Source organism: Diadema setosum, chromosome 2 (genome assembly GCF_964275005.1).
Source record: "Diadema setosum chromosome 2, eeDiaSeto1, whole genome shotgun sequence".
Classification (NCBI taxonomy): Eukaryota; Metazoa; Echinodermata; class Echinoidea; order Diadematoida; family Diadematidae; genus Diadema; species Diadema setosum.
In genome coordinates, this window is record NC_092686.1 from 41608727 (window position 1) to 41629389 (window position 20663).

Sequence of the window (20663 nt, forward strand, 5' to 3'; positions counted from 1 at the left end):
GCTGTTTTGTCAAAGTAAACACTCAACATGGTTTAATCCCATGTATTTTGCTCGTTTCTGATTTGGTTTCAGCGAATTGACAGGGGTCTACTACGTCCCTGATTGATGAGTAATTACTGCCAGGGTACCGTGCAAACAGGAGTTGTATGAAACAATTTGACAACAGGAGGAAAAAACTCATGTTCTGCCACTCTGACAAAACACACACAAGGTGATGGGCATTTTGAGCTACAAATATAATCATCCCATAATTTGGGTATGACTACAAATCATTTGTAGCAAACATTGCATAACTAAAAGAGGGTGATAATGCATTCAGAATTGCTGGTCCTAGAGTGTATGGTGTTCGGATCATTCTTTTTAAATAAAAATGTCATTCATACGAGTGACCCGATAAACAATGATACTAATACTCTTCATGATTGACACACATATGTAACACTACAAAAGCAACACAACGCAAACAAATTTTGCAACACATGATTGTTTGGTACATACAATTCTTCAGCATATCTAGTTTTGAGATGATCTGTCCTTGTGCAAATAATAAGTCCATTATGTGAGTTCAGGAAAAACATGATTAACCATGAGGGGTAAAAAGACAGAAAAAGTTGGAAACATACTTTTGAACCATTGATGGAAAGGTTGTGTTCATTTCAATAGGTTCATAAAATATCCTTTGCTTGGATTGTTAACTTTGGATTGGAGGGTTGGGAGTGGGGGTAGCTTACTGCTCTACATGGTCCCTCCCCCTGGGTTGGGGCCCTGTTGGGGGTAGCCTGGGTGGCCAGCTGCAGGCAAGTTTTGGTAGGAGGACTGGTTGAAGCCTGGCATCATCGGGTTGCTGGGGCTGGACCTCTCCTGCAACGACGGCATGGGGATGTTCTGGTGTTGCGACGGCTGCGGCGATGGCTGCTGCTGCGGTGGCGGTGGCTGGGCTGATGCCGAGGGCGCGGCAGGCGACTGAGATGGCGGCATGGGCGGCGACTGCTGCGGCTGACGTTGCTGAGGTGCGGGCGGAGGGCACTGGTTGTTGCTGAAAGGTTGGCTTTGCGGCGGCACTTGGCCGGGCGGTGTCGCTTGTCGCTGCTGTTGGACGTTTCGTAATGCGGGCAGCATGCCCTGGTTATTGATAGACGGTATTTGGTCCAAGAAATCGTCCATGAGGTCCAGCATGCTGGGGTTGTGGACATGCTGCACATCATAGTGTCCGTAATTATGAGACAAGGGCTCCTGCTTAATAACAGACATACTCTGACCTGAATTCCAGCCAGATGAACATAACGTGTAGTCTCCGGCCTCCTGCTTCACGCTGAAAGAGTTCTCGGACCTCTGCATCGGGGTGAACCCCGCCCCGCCCACCCCCATCTGCTGGGGTGTGGGAGGAGGCATGATCTGTGGTTGTGGCTGGGATATGTGGTGGTAGTAAGGCGGTGGATTTGATGGCATACATGGCCCGTCGATGCCCGGCTCCCTCTTGATCTCAACTCCCCCGTGCATGGGGTTGGGGAACCCGCAACCCCCCATGCTGCCGTGGAATGCTCCGTCGACCGGTTCCGTCTTCACTCCCGGGTGGTGGGGGACCGGAGCTGGCGGGGGCAGCTGCTGCTGTGCTTGCGGCGGATGTTGCTGCTGTTGCATGTGCTGATCCGTCGGCTGCTGTTGTTGCTGTTGTTTCTTCTTACTCTTTGACTTGACGGGTGTGGGAGGCATCGTTTCAATCGGAGGTCTCCTGATCTCCGAGAGTGGAGTGCCTTTTAGTTTGTCCCTTAATTCTTTCAGCGTGATGTAGAAGGGGACTTTGTCTTGGGCTCTCGGAAACTGAGAGCAACGTGCACTGGATGAAGGCATCACATAAACGACCTACAGATGCAAACAAGAAAGAAAAATATGATACACTCACCACCACATAAATGTAGATTTTCCGGCATCTGTGGTTTATTGAGGTATGCACATGAATTCTTAATGTCAGAAAGCGATATGATGCTGATAACAAATTGTGATTGAACTTTTGATGTAGAAGTCTTTAACTGTGACCTCACATGTTTTCTAGGCAAAAGCAAGAATGCCATCTATGTGGAAAAAGTACCTCAATAATTTGACACTGAAGAGAGTTAAACTATATTCAATGAAGGAGAAGAAAGAAAGCAAATGACGAAGCACAGCAAAGAAGCACATATAAATCCTTTGAGGAATTCGCAGGCACAGGCAAACATAATTTCTATTCATACGCCACCAGGGAAATACACAAAGTAAGCAGTCAAGATTACACTCCACACAAGCAAACAAATTCATACTTCACCATGAAGTAAGTAGTCATAACAGGTATGAATCGAAAGAGGTAAAATTGGAAAGACCTCAATGTATATTTAAAAAAAATGATTTTAAATTCATAATTCTTTTTCCTTCTTTTATTCTATATTTCCTTGTTGTATTATCATTTTTTTTTCTTTTAGAAAAAAAAAGGAGTGCTTGTGACATCTTGAGTGTGAAGGCATGAAATTGCTGATACTCACTGTTTCCGTTCCAGGGATGGTCTCTGGCTGACGGCCGACTTCGAAATCCTTCTTACCACTATAGATCTCATAGATGCCCTTGCCGTTGAAACAAGCAATGAGTGGCCGGTACTTCTGAATCTTTTCGACGACAATCTTTGCCCCCTCTTTGATCTCTTTCCTGGGGTAAGACAGCACAGCCATCGGGGGTTAAAGGTCACACAATAATGTAAACACTGCGCTATAAAATTATGGGGGGGGGGGGGTTCAAACCAAATGGGGAGAGAGCTTGCAGGTGATTTCTCGCAATTTGGGGGCTTGACGTCTACATACCCCACTTTGAAAGAGAAAAGTGTTTTTCTCAAATTTTTTATATTCAAAGAATGCTAGAATTCTATATCAAAATGCATTCTTGTCGAATCCTATTGAATCCTATTGATATTTATATAATATTGACTGGCCTTGAGGGAGATACCAGAAAATATTGCCCAAACTGAAAGAATATTGCCTGAGTTGAAGACGAGGGAAATATTCTTTCAGTGCGGGCAATATTTTCTGGTATCTCCCTCAAGGCCAGTCAATATCATAATTATTACCTATCCCCTAGGTAAATTAGGAAAATATGTGAATACGGCTATACACTATGATATAGATCAAGCCACATTTGCCCAATTGTAGATCACCACCAACATGTCAAATAGTTGCAAAATTGTGCATCAATGTACATCATTCAACTCCAACTTCAAAGATACATATTATGTAGTTATAACAGGCAAACTTCAAACCTCTGAACTATTTACACTTTGTTTTTGCTTCTATTTCAATTTGGAGAGTTGTAGTAACTGATAGTCACTGTGCACTTATTGAGCACAAATGGACTCATCATTGTTTGACACGTAGTGCGCTGCTGGAAGAGGTCGACCTTGTATGAGTTGATTTATTGGCGATCTTCTGCTGGTGCGTGTGTTCCGGATTTGTGAATGTCTCCTCTTTGTGATTGACTGGAATGTTTACATGTAAAGTAAATGGCGATCTAACCCGGGAAGGAGGGTGATACCCACTAATATTGCTCGCTGACCTTGACGACCGATCACAATACCAACTACAATTGCCCTGCAAAACTACCTCATATAGGTAATAATCAGGGATATCAAAATGGCTTTCAAAATACATGGCTACTGACTTTTGTATCAAAGTTTAAATCAATTTTGCAAAGGAATAGAAAAACTTTGGCAGAATCTGCTGATTATCATAATAGAGTAGAATCCTTGCTCTCCTCTGACCAACTCTAGTCATCGTGAGCATGAGAATTTTATTCACACAAATCTCTACGAACGAGGATGTTTGATTGATATGTGTGTGTGCATGTGTGTGTGTGTGTGTGCCGTGTGTGTGCGTGTATACATTCACACAAGAAAACATGTTGTATTGAGTCGAAAACATGTTTGTCAGCAGAATGTGACATGATGAATTATAGCTACACTCTTCATGGAAATATACTACTAGCCAGATATTTACGCACTTTATATGCCCATCAGCACGGAGGGGATCTTGTACGCAGAGCTATACACTCCAATTATGCATGCATCTCGAATACTGGGCCAATTAAGGTAATGGCATATATTTGATAACACAGATATTTATAAACGATCAAGTGCGCCAGTACTGCATAGCAGATCTACGGCTGTCACAATAAATACCCCACTGCCATTGCATTAAGGTGTTTGTGTTGCAGAAAACACTTTCAAACCGTTTACGTTCCTCATTTACGTTTCCCCTTTACGACAAGGAGTACAATACATTGAAGTCGGGCAGACTGCACATTTATTGCATTTTAATTCTAATACTATGTGACAATCTATACCATTGTAAGTGTGTTTTACAGCAACAGATGCACGTTTACCCTTCAATCCGTTCCATTCAATCAACAAATATGTACACATGAAATGCTTGCAATATTATTTTAACTCTCAGAAGTGCTATCCACCCAAAGTGTATTACATACAATGCGCTAACAGCAGTGCCGTCGACCTTAAAAACAGCACTGCAGTATTTTGAGGACTAAAAAGGCGTATCGTTTCCGGTGAAAAACAGTATTTTTACCTTTCCTCCAATAAGCCAGTTCGGAGTTAGCTCATGGGCACATTGGTCCGAATGACCTTTCTTTTTTCTCAGTCGGTTAGGGGCACTTCATTCGTTTTGAGAGCGACATAATGCATAAGCTTTACGTAACAATTTATGGAATTCATTGATCCTGTTCAAACAAAGAATGAACTTGTATACACCAGATGACCAGAATGATCCGTCAAGTGGCACATGGGAAAGCATCCATTTCATTATTTTGCGTTGAATGTATTAACAACCTCTTTCTATTGATATTGCCAAATACCACTTTTGCTGTCAGGTGGATGTGCTGGCATGCGGCATTTATAAGGATTAAATGAATAATCATTACATCACAGATGCTTATCTGAGTGAATTTAAAAACCAACATGCATGATGGTCCGAATGACCTTGTTTCTGCTCATGCGCAAAGTGGAACTCCGAACTGGCTTATACACATGAGTAATAGCATAATTTGGGAAAAATAGTACTTTCCATGACATCTGCAGTATTTTTCATAACATCTGCAGTATTTTTGGTCAAAAACAGTATAAAATACTGCAAAAAGTGACAGTTGGTCTGAGAATCTCTGTCGCAACATGCAATCAATTCCTAGATTATCTGAGTATCCTGAAACATCACAATATTACATGAGCATCAACAACTTATCACATTCAAAAAGGAGTTACACTGTTGAGAAGACAGTTCAGGGTAATACTTTCATCTTCTTTTCATCTACTTATAAAATTAATGAATTTCACTTCAGATCAGAAGAATGAAATTCCCCTTGTATGGGGGGAACAAGTTTTGCCAGCTACAAAATGAAGGAAAGTGTCATTAGAAAAAACAAAAAACAAACCTTAAAACAAGAAGACTTCCTTTTCTGTGTGTGCATGTACCTGGAGTTTGTTTTTGTTTTGTTTTTTTAGTTGTAATTTGGCTGAATTTGATCCACATAATTATGTTAATTGCTTACCTTTTAAGATCCGCACTGCCCCTTGTTGTCCTACCAACGATATTTGTGAAGCCCACGCCAAAGTCAGGTAACCTTACATCATCCATGCATGTCATTGGTTCGGGTACCAGGCCTGATAAGTACAGGCACTTCCCTGGAAGAGAATTGATCGTGCCAAAAGTGGGTAAGTAGAACAGATAAATTGGCCACACGGTTAACGCAGGCAAACTCAGCGATTCATTAAAAACAATGCGGAACGAAGCACGTCCGACTTTCTTCTCGTCAAAGAGGCTGTGATCGATATAAAAATACATCACTACTTGTGATCTGTTGGCATGCATAAAATTACCCTACTAATGATGAGAAGCTTAAAAACAAAGTACAATGCTTACAGAGGTTTTTTTTTCTTTGCAACCAATACCAAGCATTTTGATAGAAAACGAAAATCTATGATATGACTCTACACATTAAAGGGTGTATACAGTTCTGGTTGAAGTGAGGATTTAGCTTTTAATGTTGGTTAGATATTCAGAAACCACTCTATGAGATGTCAAAGAGCATGCAATTCTAGAGGTATCAAAAGTTTATTTGATGAAAATCAGTTTTGAAATGGCTGAGATATCCAAAAACAAGGTGAAACAAAGAGATCCTAATAAAAGGCATGGCCTGTTGCCTTTTATAATTATCACTTTTTGGATATCTCAGCCATATGAAAACCAATTTTCATCAAATAAATGTTGAATCCTTTTTATAATTACATGCTCTTTCATATTTCATAAGAAGTTTCTCATTATCTCACATAGGAATGTTATAAACCTGAATCCCCACCTCAACCAGTACTTTACAGTCCCTTTAAGGTCTTGTTGGTATGAACTACTTCCCTTCAATACACTTTGGTCTGAATTCAAGACTCAAGACTAAAAGAGCAGTTATCAAGCCAACCCGCTTATCAAAATGACATTAAAGATTAATATTTTCATATAGATTGTTTTGGGCTGGTCATACTGGCAATGAAAGATTTTCAATCAGTTGACAATTTCTCCTCTACCTTGTGAACATTCATCTTGGTTTTAACATTCCATAATTTCTGAGCCAGCCCTTCCAACATGATGCAGCTTGCTCTTTTCGACAAAAGAAGGAAATGAGGAACATCTGCACATAAGCACACATTCACAGTCCAAAATGTCACGTCATTGCCTACTCGCCCGGCAGCTATGAATGGAAAACCTGTGCAGGGCTGATATTAATGCGACTTACAGAAGTGGTTTCCAGGACCCGCATAATGGTGGCCCTTGTACGCTGCCATCAGGCCCGGGTTGATACCAATCTATTCAGATGATGGAAAAAAAAAAGGGTTGGGGATAAGGGAAAGGGGGTGGGGGTGGGGGGAACAAACAATAATTCAATGTACATGACACATAACAACACTCAACAACATCATGTGGAATTTGAAACACTGGCCAATACCATACATACTGTAGACGGCATGCCTCTTAAGTACACTAGAGCTTGGGAGTACCAGTAATATTGATAATAATAATATACACAGATCTGTCATCACTTTGTCAGATGTAACCAACATTCAGTAGGCATTCCTACTCCATGGAGATGCTTTTCTGAATGAATTATAAATTTGAATGAAAAAAATATAATAATAATAACAACAACAATGAATAATAATAATAATAATAATAATAATAATAATGATAATACAACAACTAATACCAAAAACAACAAGAAGAAAGAGAAAAAGAGAAACAGGAAAAAGGACAAAACATGTAGAAGCACGCTTTTGAATTTAGCATGACTGTTAAAAATCTTACATTCTGTACAATGTATATCAAAAAACGCAGAAATGAAAACAAATACACTGTATATGGGATCAAATGCAAATGTTAAACTGAATCAATATTTCTATAAATCATGCCACAACACTGCACTGAAGCAGGATATGATAGGGCATTTAAGGTACAAGTATCAAACAGATACACCCGCATTTGATGATTTTCAGCATTCTATTCTAAAACACTATGTAAACATCAAAGCCAAAACATTGTTCACGTACAGTATGCAAGCAGAACTATTGATTATTGCTCTAAAATGTATGCATAAGAAATGTGTGAAAAAAGTGGTAATACCACAATTTCAAGTGGGTAATGACAAAAATGTGAAATATTAGCCAAAAAGGTTTACCAAAAGTCCACAATCTCATGAGTTTAGCCCATTGTGGTTACAACGTAATTTTTCATTTATTGAATATCGGTAATCAACAAATCGGACCAGAGTGATATCGATCGATCTTCCGTGCTGGCAAGCAGCTTGTTGCTGAATGCACAATTAAAAGGGAGGGCTCTTCTGGAATAAAAGTTGTGTGTACTACAATCGAAATTATTCTACATTTTTGACCTAAATACACTCCAAAACAACTCATCATCTTGGCAAATCACGTCAGCCACGGAAGTTTCTTGGTAGTCCCTTTCGATGTACATGTATTTGAAGCAAATTCCAAATGATGGAAGATAAATTTTGAGCCCTTCAGAGTACTATCTTTTGGCTTTCAGAAGTGCATCCATATCTTAAGAACTGAGCTTTTGGTTTCTTTCCTGACACATGACAAAGGTGAGTTCTGTCTGAAGTTTGCAGATCGTAGAAAGTGGACTCTGTATGACAAAAGAGCCAGGTACCAAATAGTGTCTCATGAATTGACTGAGAGCAGGGTGAAGAATGGAGTCAGAAGAGCACAGAATTTTCAGTTGCGTCAGTCATGTTGTTACACATAAAACATGTCTGCCGAATATTTTCCTTTTCTGTTCTGAATCATATCTTCTTTTTTTTTTTCTTTTTTTTTTTTTTTGCTTCAAGGAGGAGTTACCTTCATCTTCATATAAGGAGGAAAGCTGAAAGTACAACAGCTACTTCTGCCCCCTCAAGGTGGAACAAAAATAAACATCATTTGGGTCAAACTTTGAACTTCAGTGGCCTGCCTCAACAATGTACATTCTCAGAGTATGCCGTCTGTGTACCCACCATGCTTCCCTTACATACAATGCAGGTTACGAATATAACTATACAGAGTATGATGCTGGAAATTTACAAGGTACAGGTATACAACACTGATGCTCGTCTTTATTCTCCAAAATGTATGAAACGATAGCCCAAGTCACGTTTATGGATAAATGCTATCAAAGAAGTATTGAGAATTTTTCAATGTGTCATGTGGAGAGAAATTTGGTGATCAGGCAGTGAAATACACAAACATGAAAAGATACATGGTACAAGCATTCACACGTATCATTCTTTTGGAAGCTCCACCACCCTGTTGTATAAATGACATAGAATGACACCTTTGAATGCAGCACCTGCTGCTACCATGGCAACCATGAAAAAAAAAGATTGCTGGTGGGTATTGCCTGAGGGTTATGAAAGTATGCACTTCCTACTAAGGGAGTTAAAAGTAAATATCTTGTGAACTTGTAAGGAAGAAAATATGAAGCTAAAACTCATTGCTCACCTGCATTTTTGTCAGATCATTTTTGTCTGGAGACAACATTTATTATTGTCACAAGAGGCCACATAAACTTCTTCAAATATTTTGTCAAAGCCAGTATCTAATCTCCTGAAAACCACAAGCAGTCTTTCACATAATGTCATCTATAGTGAATTCACTCAACTTATAAATTTACTATGGAAACAAATCATGACAACCCATTCACGGCCAACGAACGAACATTAATGCTAAAGGCTGTGATCTGTGGGCAAGTACAACCCTTGACAGATGCTACAATTCTGCAGAATACACATGACAAATCAAAGGACTGTGTGATTTTGGGTACGTTTTGCAAAAAAAAAAGACAATATTGAGCTTTGGATCTGTGCCATTAATACTAACTATGCCCCCCCCCCCCCCCAAAAAAAAAAAAAAAATGGTGACAAAAGGGTGACAAAATATTATGGCTGAAAGTAAATTGCTGTTATTTTGGTGTTTAATGGTAGAAGTAACCCCCTAGAAAGCTCAGTTTGGGGGATGAATGAGCAAGATATGAAAATGGCTCTGTGACAATTTGAGTAACTTCATATATATATATATATATATATATATATATATATATATATATATATATTATATATATGTAGTATCAAAGACAGGTGACTGGTTTGAGCAGTGTGTGGCGACCATATCAAAAATACCTGTCTCAGTCAAATAATTGTCATTTTACTCAGGCAAAATCTCTTCATTTATTTGCTAGCAACAATCTTCATGTACACTAATTGCTTCTTATGATGTACTTGTTAACCCACTGAGGATGGTTTGATTTTGCTACAACACGCATTTCTCATAGACACTTGCCCGAGCATACTCGGGACTCGTCCCTAACGGGTTAAAAGTGCTTTTCATACTTTGGAAACTAAAACAAAGCCTCTCTGGGATATATCTCATATCCAATCCTCAGATAAATATAATGCAATATCATGGGTACTCCGATAACGCATGTTATTATCAGACCACATCATCTTACATAAAGGTGAGTGAGTGACGAGCGTCTGGGAGGAGAGTGTGAAGGAGAATTTCAGACCAGTTACAAGTTCGTCAAAAAGAGGGAGTACATTTATATAAGCACAACAGTGCAAATTTTATCAAAACCTGATCATAAGTAAAGAGGCAAATAACTTTTAAAGATTTGCTGATTTTTGTAAAACAGTTTTCATACAGTTGATATGAATATGCAAATTTATGAGTGAGCTGATGAGGTCATCACCTCACAATTTGCCATCGTATGCAAAAGATGATAAAAAGTCTTCCGCTATAAAAGTGTAAAACATGTTATTCCTAGCTGATTAACTTCAAAATAATGATCATGCAGATATATTGAGATTTGAGACTGGGGCATAATTGCTAATGTATCAAAACGATCTGAAACTTTCAAGATTTTGCATACAAATTAAATGGCAAGTTGTGAGGTGATGACATTATCAACTCACTATATTATGTATCACATTGACATTTCAAGGATTCACAATTTCATGACTTACCTATTGATCTAAACTTCATACAATTCTGATCAAATTATCTCTGTTGTGCTCATAAAATTTTGACCCTTTCTTTTCAGACCAACTTTTAACTGGTCCGGATTTCTCCTTTAAGGTTTGCAGATGGACTCACAATGACAATGTCCAGGTTCTGCACCAGGATGTCCGGCAGTGTGCGCTTGACCACCTCCTCCTCGGGCATGCCGTTGAAGCGGTCCACCTTGCGGCGGGGTTTCTTCTCCTTCAGCTTCTCCGTCAGCTTCTCCTGCTTCACCTTCTTGCTCACCTTCTGCTGCTCCGGGGGCGGGGTCTGGATGACCGGAGGAGGGGGGACATAGTGGCCCCCTCCGTTGTAGGGCATGGCAGCCGGGTGGTGAGGGTGGTGGGGGTGGCTGTAGGGGTACGTGTCCGGCGGCTCGGCCTTGATAATGGGGTATGGCTGCTGGGGCTCTGGCTTGATGACCGGGTAGTCCTGGGGCTCAGATTTAATGATGGGATGACCAAACCCTCCACTGATGAGAGAAAAGAATTTATTCAAACATTGATCAATTCAATGATTCACAATTTTGAGTCCCATTGGTAATCCCAAAATGGACAGAAAGAGTACACTGCTGCAAATATCACTATAAGAGACTACTGTAAAACGAGGAATGTCCACGTGCATTTTAATTTCACAAATTTCGCGAGAGCCAAGATTCGCGAAATTAAAATGCACATGAAGGCTCTTGTCTACACTATATGCAATGAATGCCAGAGGCACTTCACAAAAATTTCATACTGTGAAAAAGGCGGTTGGCTCCAATTCACGAAAATTTCATGCCGCAAAAATATCATGTTTTACAGTAATGGATATCGATGTACAAGAAATGTTTGTCATTCTTGAAATGTCTACTTGTTTGCATGAAAAAAAATTATTCAATGAAACAAAGTTCAACATAAGAGTCGTAACGTAGAAAAATATCCGTTCTCTATGGACGAGAAGACCAGTACACCCGTATCATTTGAATCAGAACTTTTGATTCTGCAACCCAGGTTACTATCATACCCTTGGTTACGGCATTGTATGATGCCATCTTGTGTTTGTAAGACATACAATTACACATTGCTTCATCATGAAGGCCAAATTTGAGCACAATCGCGGATAACGATCTCAATGCCAATTCATCACTGTTACGATGTGGTAATTGTTACAATTATAAAAATCATCATAAATTCATTTTTTCCCGCGAAAATAATACTATTATTTCTTTTTGATAGTAAATTAGAAAGAGACAATATATCTACAAACTTGGCCCATATGATTACTAATTTTGTCTGTGGACAGATAATGCAGATTGCGGTGGTACTGTACTACTGCCGAGTGCTGCTGGTGAACATTGCTGCCGAGTCACATATGTATAAACTGCCTATAAGCTACCACTACTACAAGTATTCTGGCAGGGTACTAAACATATTATACCTGTTCTGTATAGTAGTTTCTGCATAATCAGAGAAACAGAAAACAAAATTCAAATTGTGGGGTTTATTTGATGTCATGTTAGCTAACACAACAAAACTATGTTGCATAAAGCACTAAAAACAATTTTCACCCATTTTTGATAACTTAGGGTAAAGCGCTAAATATGTAATTTCACAAAATGGCAGATTTTTATTTGGAACACAAAGGAAATAAATACTGCATCATTTTTTTGGGTTGTATATATATCTCACCTACAGACAGCCAACTGTGTAAGCCTGAAATATTCTTTTCACTCAAAGTGTATTCTTATTGCATTGTACCCACAGTCAAATTTCGGCTACAGTACACTGTACTGTAAGTTCAGTAAAAGTTGAGACTACTAGTACTTGAGACTGGACGTTCACCATATGTTTTGGAAACTGACTCCTTGGAAATGCAGAGCAAATGTCATAGCATAGAGACTGCTTCCATATGAACAGTTACAGGCACACTTAAAGGAACACTGTAGTTGCTTTGTTCAGTACAAAAATGTATCAATATGTATAATGATAATGTAGTGTAGTTTTAACAAGTGCAACATATCACATCCTGTGGTATGCATGACTTATGAGAATATAAATATTCAAACTATAGGTAACATTTCATATCATTTTTTTTCTCTTTCTGCTCTATACAATTCATTTTGAATGAAAGCATTGCTGCACAACAATAGCTGACACATTTCTGAGAGTGTGGTTTGTATAGAGCTAGAAATACACTATATGATTCAAGAATGTAGGCCTACTTTATAAAATGTATCCAATACAAACGCACCAACCTATTTTGCAGTGAAACTGCATGCTAATGTTAGCATACCTGTACACATGCATTGCTCACTTCCTTCACATAGGACAGATGCTAAGTACTGTATTTTGAAAATTCTTTGCACAGCTATTTGCAAGTCACATACTAAATTTAATTTTTAAAATTCCATGTTTATCAATTGTGTAATGTCAAAGGCATGCACCTCCTCTCTCCCGTATGTATTTTAGAAGGGCCATGGGGTAACAATAGTGTCAATTTCATCACTACAAAATCAGTCAATAACGATAACAATTTCCTTTTTCAGAGAAACCGGGTCACCGTGCTATTTCAGCCGGCTGGCTGTCACACGCAACCATCTGTTTCGATGGAGAACCTTGGCGTAATTTGTTTAGCAATATTTGCTCTCTGCCACACTGCCTCTGACATTTTGTCAAATACAAATGCAAAAGGCATCTGCGACTGCATCATGTGTAGGGCCGACAACATGATGCACTTTGCAAATTACGGGAGAAATAGATAGTCGATACATCGAAGGTGGTGCAATGTGGACTGTTTGTGAAAAAAAAAGTAGCTCAGAGAAACTGAGCATTTGATAGGTACTTTAAGATTCGTGGGCACATGCCTTAAACATCATACTCATTACTCGCATCCTCTGGGATCTGTGTGTCACAGTTTAGTCATATTCCTCTTTTTACTCAACATACTTCAAGATGTGTCACATATATCTCTCTCTCCCTCTCTCTCTCTCTCCCTTTTCATACATGACATTCTCTCTCTTTATATGCACACATGCACAACACACACACACACACACACACACACACACACACACACATATATATATATATAATGCGATATATATATATATATATATTCACTTCTTAGATAGATAAATAGATAGATGGATAGATAGATAGATACAGTAGATAAGACAGATAGATAGATAGATAGACGAACCACAGATACATCAGATCTTTGTATGAGTCAGATACAGTATTATCAAAATAAATACCATGCACTCATTCTCAAACTCTACGATACCATTTGTATGCATTTATGCACAATCACTTTGAAATACATTTTATCTCAAGTTCAATATCAATGACTCTACTTTTAACTTAAAAAGAACTGGCTGAAGTTTGTGTGAATATTTTGATATGATGCAAATTCCCATAAACTTCAGATCACAGGGACTCTTTCTCATTCACTTGTTGAAGACAATGTGCTGAAAATCATCTAGACATGGATGTGGGACCAATTTGATCTTTGTTGTTAGATTTTTCATATACAAATAGCATTCTGGCAATAAAAAGTGTAAGTAAAAAGTGTTCACATTGCAATAATTTTCTTGTCCTTACTAGCCTGCATACAATTCAAATTGATTTCACCTATGATTTGTCCAATAAACCAATAATTGATATACCTGTTAATTGTTGTTTCAAGGGTTATAAATAGTTTTGAAACAAATTGTTTTCAAAATCATACTTAATTTTTTTTTTTTCATGGGGGGAGGAAAGATATATTTTCTAAATATTTTTATGTTACTTGCTGCTTTTGCCATCAGCATTTTTCTTCTTCTAAACAAGAACAAGTATATGTTCTCCTTTCCATTTTGTTTTCTTTCACTGTAACACAATTCTTTTTTATGTGTTTACATCTTGTTACCTCGCCTGCTATCAATATATCATATCTCCCTCCTCTTTTTCTCCCTCTGTCCCTGTCTGTCTTTCTGTGACGCTAGCTCTTGTCTATGACTATCTCTCCTCAATTTTCTGTCTCATTAATAATGAATTGGGGACAGAAATAGACCGGGCAGGAATCATTTCAGTGTTTGCCTTTCCTGTTAGTCACAGATGTTGAATCAACAATAGTTAAGCTCTTTAAGCGCTCCAGTCTTCCCCACTACCTGTGTCTTCAATACTGCACGGAGTGACAGGCAGAATAACGACGACTTTCATGTGCATTAGCGCATGAACATGCAGAAAAGTGTAGAGTGTGTGTGTGCATGTCTGTCTGTCTGTCTGTCTGTCTGTTTGTGCGTGTGCTTCTGTCATCTTTACCACATTATGGGACAGGTGAATCCACTGCCCTCGGGGGCTAACTGTGTCTCACAAAGTACAGCTTTTAATGAAGTGTCGGCACACTTATTGCACATCAGAGACAAGGTGTAATGCGAAGTAGCACTGAACTCTACAACAGTCCAAATGCCCAGTGGCCCAGGGCAAGTAAAATTTTACATTCAGGCAGGAAAATGTATATTTCACTAACTGAGGAAAAAAAAGAAGAAGAAGAAATGATGAATTAGCTGCTTGTATCAGACCAGCAAATGGACATGAAGATTACATTGTACTTCTTTCTTTCTTGATCCCCCTCCCCCCCCCCCCCCCCCCACCTATTCGGAAGATGCCCAATGTGATTTAATACTGCAGATGCTCTTCAACAATAACATCAAAGTTCTCTCTGGCATACGTGCACATCTTGAGATTTCATACAAGTTTGTTGTTCCTTATGATAAACAATATGTCACATATCCCCCCCCCCCCCCATACATATGCCTGCCTCATATTCATGCGTGCTTACATTCTAACATTCTGTCTCAAAGGAACTACTGAACTATTTTGTTCGGGGCAATCTGCTTGTGATTTGGGCAAGCACTCTGTGTTACGTCGACTTTTCAAGATTCATTTGCTCAAATGAAGAAATAATTTTTTGTGTGCACAAATATACTACAAGAACTCTGAGGGGCCTTGTAGCATCACTACTTTCCTACAGTCTTCTCGAGTCAATATATCGCATTATATAAATTTATAGATACAGTTTTGTGGCTGAGGCTGATGCGAAATTACATTATTTCATACAAAACTGAACAAAGAAAATCCAGCTGTCTGTACAACACACCAATAATGAACAGCAATGCACTGCAATAAACAATCTAGCTTACCAAATTTTATAGATCACATGATGTCTAACTTGAAAACAGCACACCCCTCGGTCTGTACAATAACTCAATTTTCTTTGAGTATTCAATTTTCTTATCCTATGTTGTAGCCTATGGTAATCTTTACTGCCAAACCTGCCTAATGCTATGGTAATCTTCTCATCATAAACCTGGGAGGCGTTAGATTATCAAGTTTCTTTTGCAATGACCGACATCAAAAGCTGTAGTATACAACACTCTTCTAACGAAAACCTGCATATTTAACTGTACATACTCCATCTCATCAGACACAGAAGATAGCTGAACTGCTAACAAGAGAATGATTAAGATGTACAATACGAGTGGCTCATAAAGAAAATTTCAGTGTCAAATTCTATTAATCAAATAAGAGGTTTATTAGATAGAATGTTGTCATGTTAAGTACTACTGTCATATTTAAAGGGAAGCAAAGATACTTCATTTCGGGATAAATCATACTGTGTATACCTTTTTATAGTCATCTGTGCTACAGTACCTTGACTTTATATGAAATAATTCCAATGTTGACTGAGTTTGCACTTGCATGGTTGAATGAATTTAACTAGCATGATAAGAGCCAAGCTTAGAAAAGAAAGTGGACAAAAGAGTTACCACATTCAAGCTATGAACATCAAATCATACGTTTGTAGTTTTCATAATTAGTGCAACTGTTATCAATCATCATTTGAATAACTGGAAACAGGGAAACTACAATTTGTAACGAGACATGAAAACTCGTCACATTGAGGACGAGTTAGGTGATACGCTTGTGGTCATCAGATGACGGTCATCTGTGATCGACAAAGAAAAGAATGTGATATAGGCACCTTCAAGTTATATTGAGCGTGCATGCGAAACCGTTTCTGTAACCACTCGGCCACGGGTCATCCATGGAAATGGTAAGACAAAAAAAAAACAATGTATAGATATAACAGGGGGAAAGTCAATGCCCACTCAACTAACGTGGCCTGGTGAACATCTATTGCATTGCTAGACGGAGAAGCGGCCCTGTAACGACTGAGGTCACTATGCCATTTCTGGCAACTTGGGAAAAATACGTCCCGCAGACATAAAACCTATAATCGGCTGGTTTTGATACCTTGCCTTTAATCACAATTTTCAGTGTAATGACGTCATCAAATTACAAAACAATGACATCGTCTTGAAAGACAATTGTTCAAAGTACAACACCTCAGTCGTCGTCATTACATACTATGATCGGTTTGACAAAGTCAATCTGCAAAATGTTGCTGCAGTCGAAGCAATGTGGTCTCCAACACACAAAAAAGAGGGATATGGCGTGTGTGTGTGTCTGTGTGTGTGTATAGGTGCGTTTATATACGAACGTGATTTCTACATGGACGAATATGTAATACAAAATTGAAGAAAAAAAAGTAAAATAAAAAAAAAATGTTTCGTGATCTTGTGGGGTTCGAACCCGCAATCTCACGTCTCTGAGACGGCGCCTTTAACCACTCGGCCATACGTCTCGACGAGAAAATATGGGGAACGTAAACTTATGTATGTGAAAGATACATGGGGAATCGTTTTGTCCACATTCCATTTTCATTTTCAGTTTTAAACTGCAAAATTGTCAATCTGATGAGGAGATTTCAAAGAATAAAATGCATGATTACTGCAGCTTATTGTCTCAGCTACAACATATTAAAGTTTCAGAGGAAATGAATCAAAATCAGCTGAGATAAAGGTGCTTAAACGTTGTTAAGTCAATTGATGCTTTTAAAAAAAATCACCTCCCATAGACAATACACGTAAACTTGTCCGATTTTGCGTCTTTACCTTTAATCACAATTTAAGGTATGATGACGTCATCAAATATCAAAAGCATGACATGGACTTAAAAGGCAAATGTTCAAAGTACAACATATCTGAATTTGGGATAATATTGAGCTTAAACAACAGAGATACGAGCAAATGAATGTCAGAAACAGTACCTTAAAAAAAATAATTCCACTTTTTTGATTTCAGATGACGATATGATGACGTCATATTGTAATTATGGAAATAATGATACTTGAAACGTTATTTTCAATTCATATGCTTTTGTAATATGCAATAAAAACATAGGGTCACCTGACGTTTTAAAGAGCTATGGCGAAATAAACAAAGACATGTTTTTTCACTATATTTGCACATAGATGCACACGCGAAATTTCAACTTTGACGCCAGTGCATTGCTTTGTTATTTGTCAAAATCGATCAGAAATCAATGGATATTGTTACTCAAAGTATCAGGAATCCAGATCAGTCAAAAAATGTGCATTTTCATGTTACTGACGCGCTGTGCGCGCCAAAATGCGCGGACGGACGCGCACGCGCAAAATTGTTTGAAACGCTTAAAATTGTCTGAAACTTCGAGATTTCCCATTGGAAAGTTGTTTTGAGCCTTTTAAATGTTTGACGCGCGCTTACGCGTCCTAGATGACGTCCTAGGTAATTAGCATCAGAGAAGGAAAGATAGAGCGTGACCTGAACTTTATGTCCACAAAAACTGATACAGAAAGGACCTTTAGTTATGAAGTTATGATCAATCATGTAACATGGTCCGAAAATCACAAAATGGCGCCTAGATGACGTCATAGATACGTTACTGTCATGAAAACCTTATTGTGGCTAGATATTGTCATGAGACATGTTGACTGAAAATGTCATGTTACTCCGTAATGTCATTCTTGAGATATTGACGACACAAAATAGGCCAGAAAGAAAGAAGAATAAGAAAAAAGACAGATTTTGACAATCACAATAGGTGATACGCTAAAAGCGTATCACCTAATAACATTGAAAGTATTTATAAATCAAAGGGAAAAATTAATCAAACTACTGTTTATATCCACTCCAATGAAATACATCATTCTGCTCTGCTGCCTACATTAAAGAATCCATTTTCTATGATATTGGCTATTTAACACTGAATTTTATGGTTATTTGAATTATAAAGTGTATGGTTTAATCACAGTCACTGCATTATGGAACACACAAGAACTCTATTTCTGCATAAGACATTCCAATGAAATAGTAGCTACATCATTCAAACCTTGTCATTCTTTGACTACAACATAATTCAAAAAATGAAAATACACAAAATGAAACTGCACAACATAAAGAGCAGCAATCAATTGTAATTGTACAATGCAGTGGAAAAAAAATTGTTATCAATCAAACATGCAATTTCAATAACAGTTATTCACAGTGTAGTCAAATATAACATACAGCAAGAATTCAACCTTGTATAATTCAATTCTCCAGTCTTTCTTGGCAATAGGCACTTGTATGCAGAGCACTTTATTATGACAAATCTAATACATTCTTGTTCCCCCGTCTATTTTTACAAAGTCGAGGCCACCCATAAATCAAGTAATTTCAAATGCACAGTTATTGCACAAGAAAAATCAATAGCTAGTTGATGGATATTTTATGAGCAAGCCAAGAACAAGACAAAGGGAAGAGTGTTCACACACAAAATGACATACTCTGTGGCAAACGCCAAAATGAGCAAAATCCACGTGGAATGACAGCGAGAAATCAGGTGCATGTAGTCAGTTACCAGCAATGAAAATTAATTTGAATTCCTCCACAGAGAAACAAACTTGAATGTTTAAAAATGAAATACTTTTTGCTGCTAAATGAACTATATGATTTCTATACTATCTTGACTGCATGTTATATGACACAAATGATTACATCCATACATCACACACACATACAACTTATTGCTCATTCATTTAATGAATACAACATGATATACTGATGGTAGCAATGTCTTCATCAGGTATTGTTATGTTGCTGCATGTACATCTGTACCTCATAATAGGAGAAGACTTGTCAGTGTGGGATGACATTTTGAGATAACATCTGAAATATATACATGTATACATAAGCTTCTTGATCATTCAATTTATTTGGTTTTAGATCAAACAAATCACAGCCACCACATTTGGGGTAGAATAAAGAAAGCAGAGTCACATCAGATATATACAAGTAATTATTTTGTAGTGTACACACATTGTGTGTTATTGATTGTCAGAACATGAAGGTTGTTATTACTACTGTAAAAGTGGATATTTTCGCGCAAGTAATTTTTCACTCTCCGCCAGGTAAGATGAATTTCGTATGTTCTTAATTCCATGGACACAGGACATTAACTACTGGAATATACAGCATGCAAAAATATTGACGTGCTTTTATTTTTGCGCTAGCTTCTGGTTGCGCAAAATGTGGGAAAATTTCCACACCGCGAAAATTTCCACTTTTGCAGTACTATTCTAGTGATGGTCATAATTAGCAATCATTTGGATGCTATACACAATCATCAGTTTACAATATTTGGAGCTTCCTGTGCAGATACTTCCTGCTTGTTTGTGTGTTTGTTTGTTTGTTTGTTTCATTTTCCATGGTCTGAGAAAATGGTGGATATAGCCCATATTCAGCTTTACTAGCTGGTCTTCCATGGGGTCCAGTTAGATGTGAGAGGGGACCACTTCACTGGGATATGAACTGTGCTCTTTGCAATGAATGAATGAAGCAGGATCTGTTATGTGCACAAGTTGTGACTCTTATACCACCTTCAGTAACGCATGCATTTTTGGCCAACTCCTGGCCCGAGCTAATTTGGCCCGCACCAAGCAGTAAAAATTGCGTTCAGTAATTATAGCAGAGCCGCGCTACTTTTATGATGACCCATTCACAAACTCGGTCACGTATGGGATAACTACCATGGTAACCGAATGCGTGCTCCGGCGGAGGGCATGGCCTGGTGATTGTGACCTTTGACCGTGCAAGGTATTGTGGTCCTGCTATCGTTCATGAACTCTTTCATCGGCACCAGGCCCGCGCCTGGCC

General features: G+C 38.4%; 1 protein-coding gene across 1 annotated transcript in view; it reads right to left on the reverse strand.

The window, feature by feature from the left end:
• Nucleotides 1-668: 668 nt before the first annotated feature.
• LOC140245992 (uncharacterized) overlaps nt 669-20663 on the reverse strand; it is a 61665-nt gene continuing 41670 nt past the window's right edge. The window contains exons 3-7 of the mRNA XM_072325442.1: nt 10715-11093; nt 6811-6880; nt 5575-5707; nt 2517-2676; nt 669-1863 (exon numbers count right to left, since the gene is read on the reverse strand). Of these exons, the coding sequence (XP_072181543.1) occupies nt 736-1863; nt 2517-2676; nt 5575-5707; nt 6811-6880; nt 10715-11093 (1870 nt within the window). The 3' untranslated portion in view covers nt 669-735. The remainder of the gene's footprint in view (nt 1864-2516; nt 2677-5574; nt 5708-6810; nt 6881-10714; nt 11094-20663) is intronic.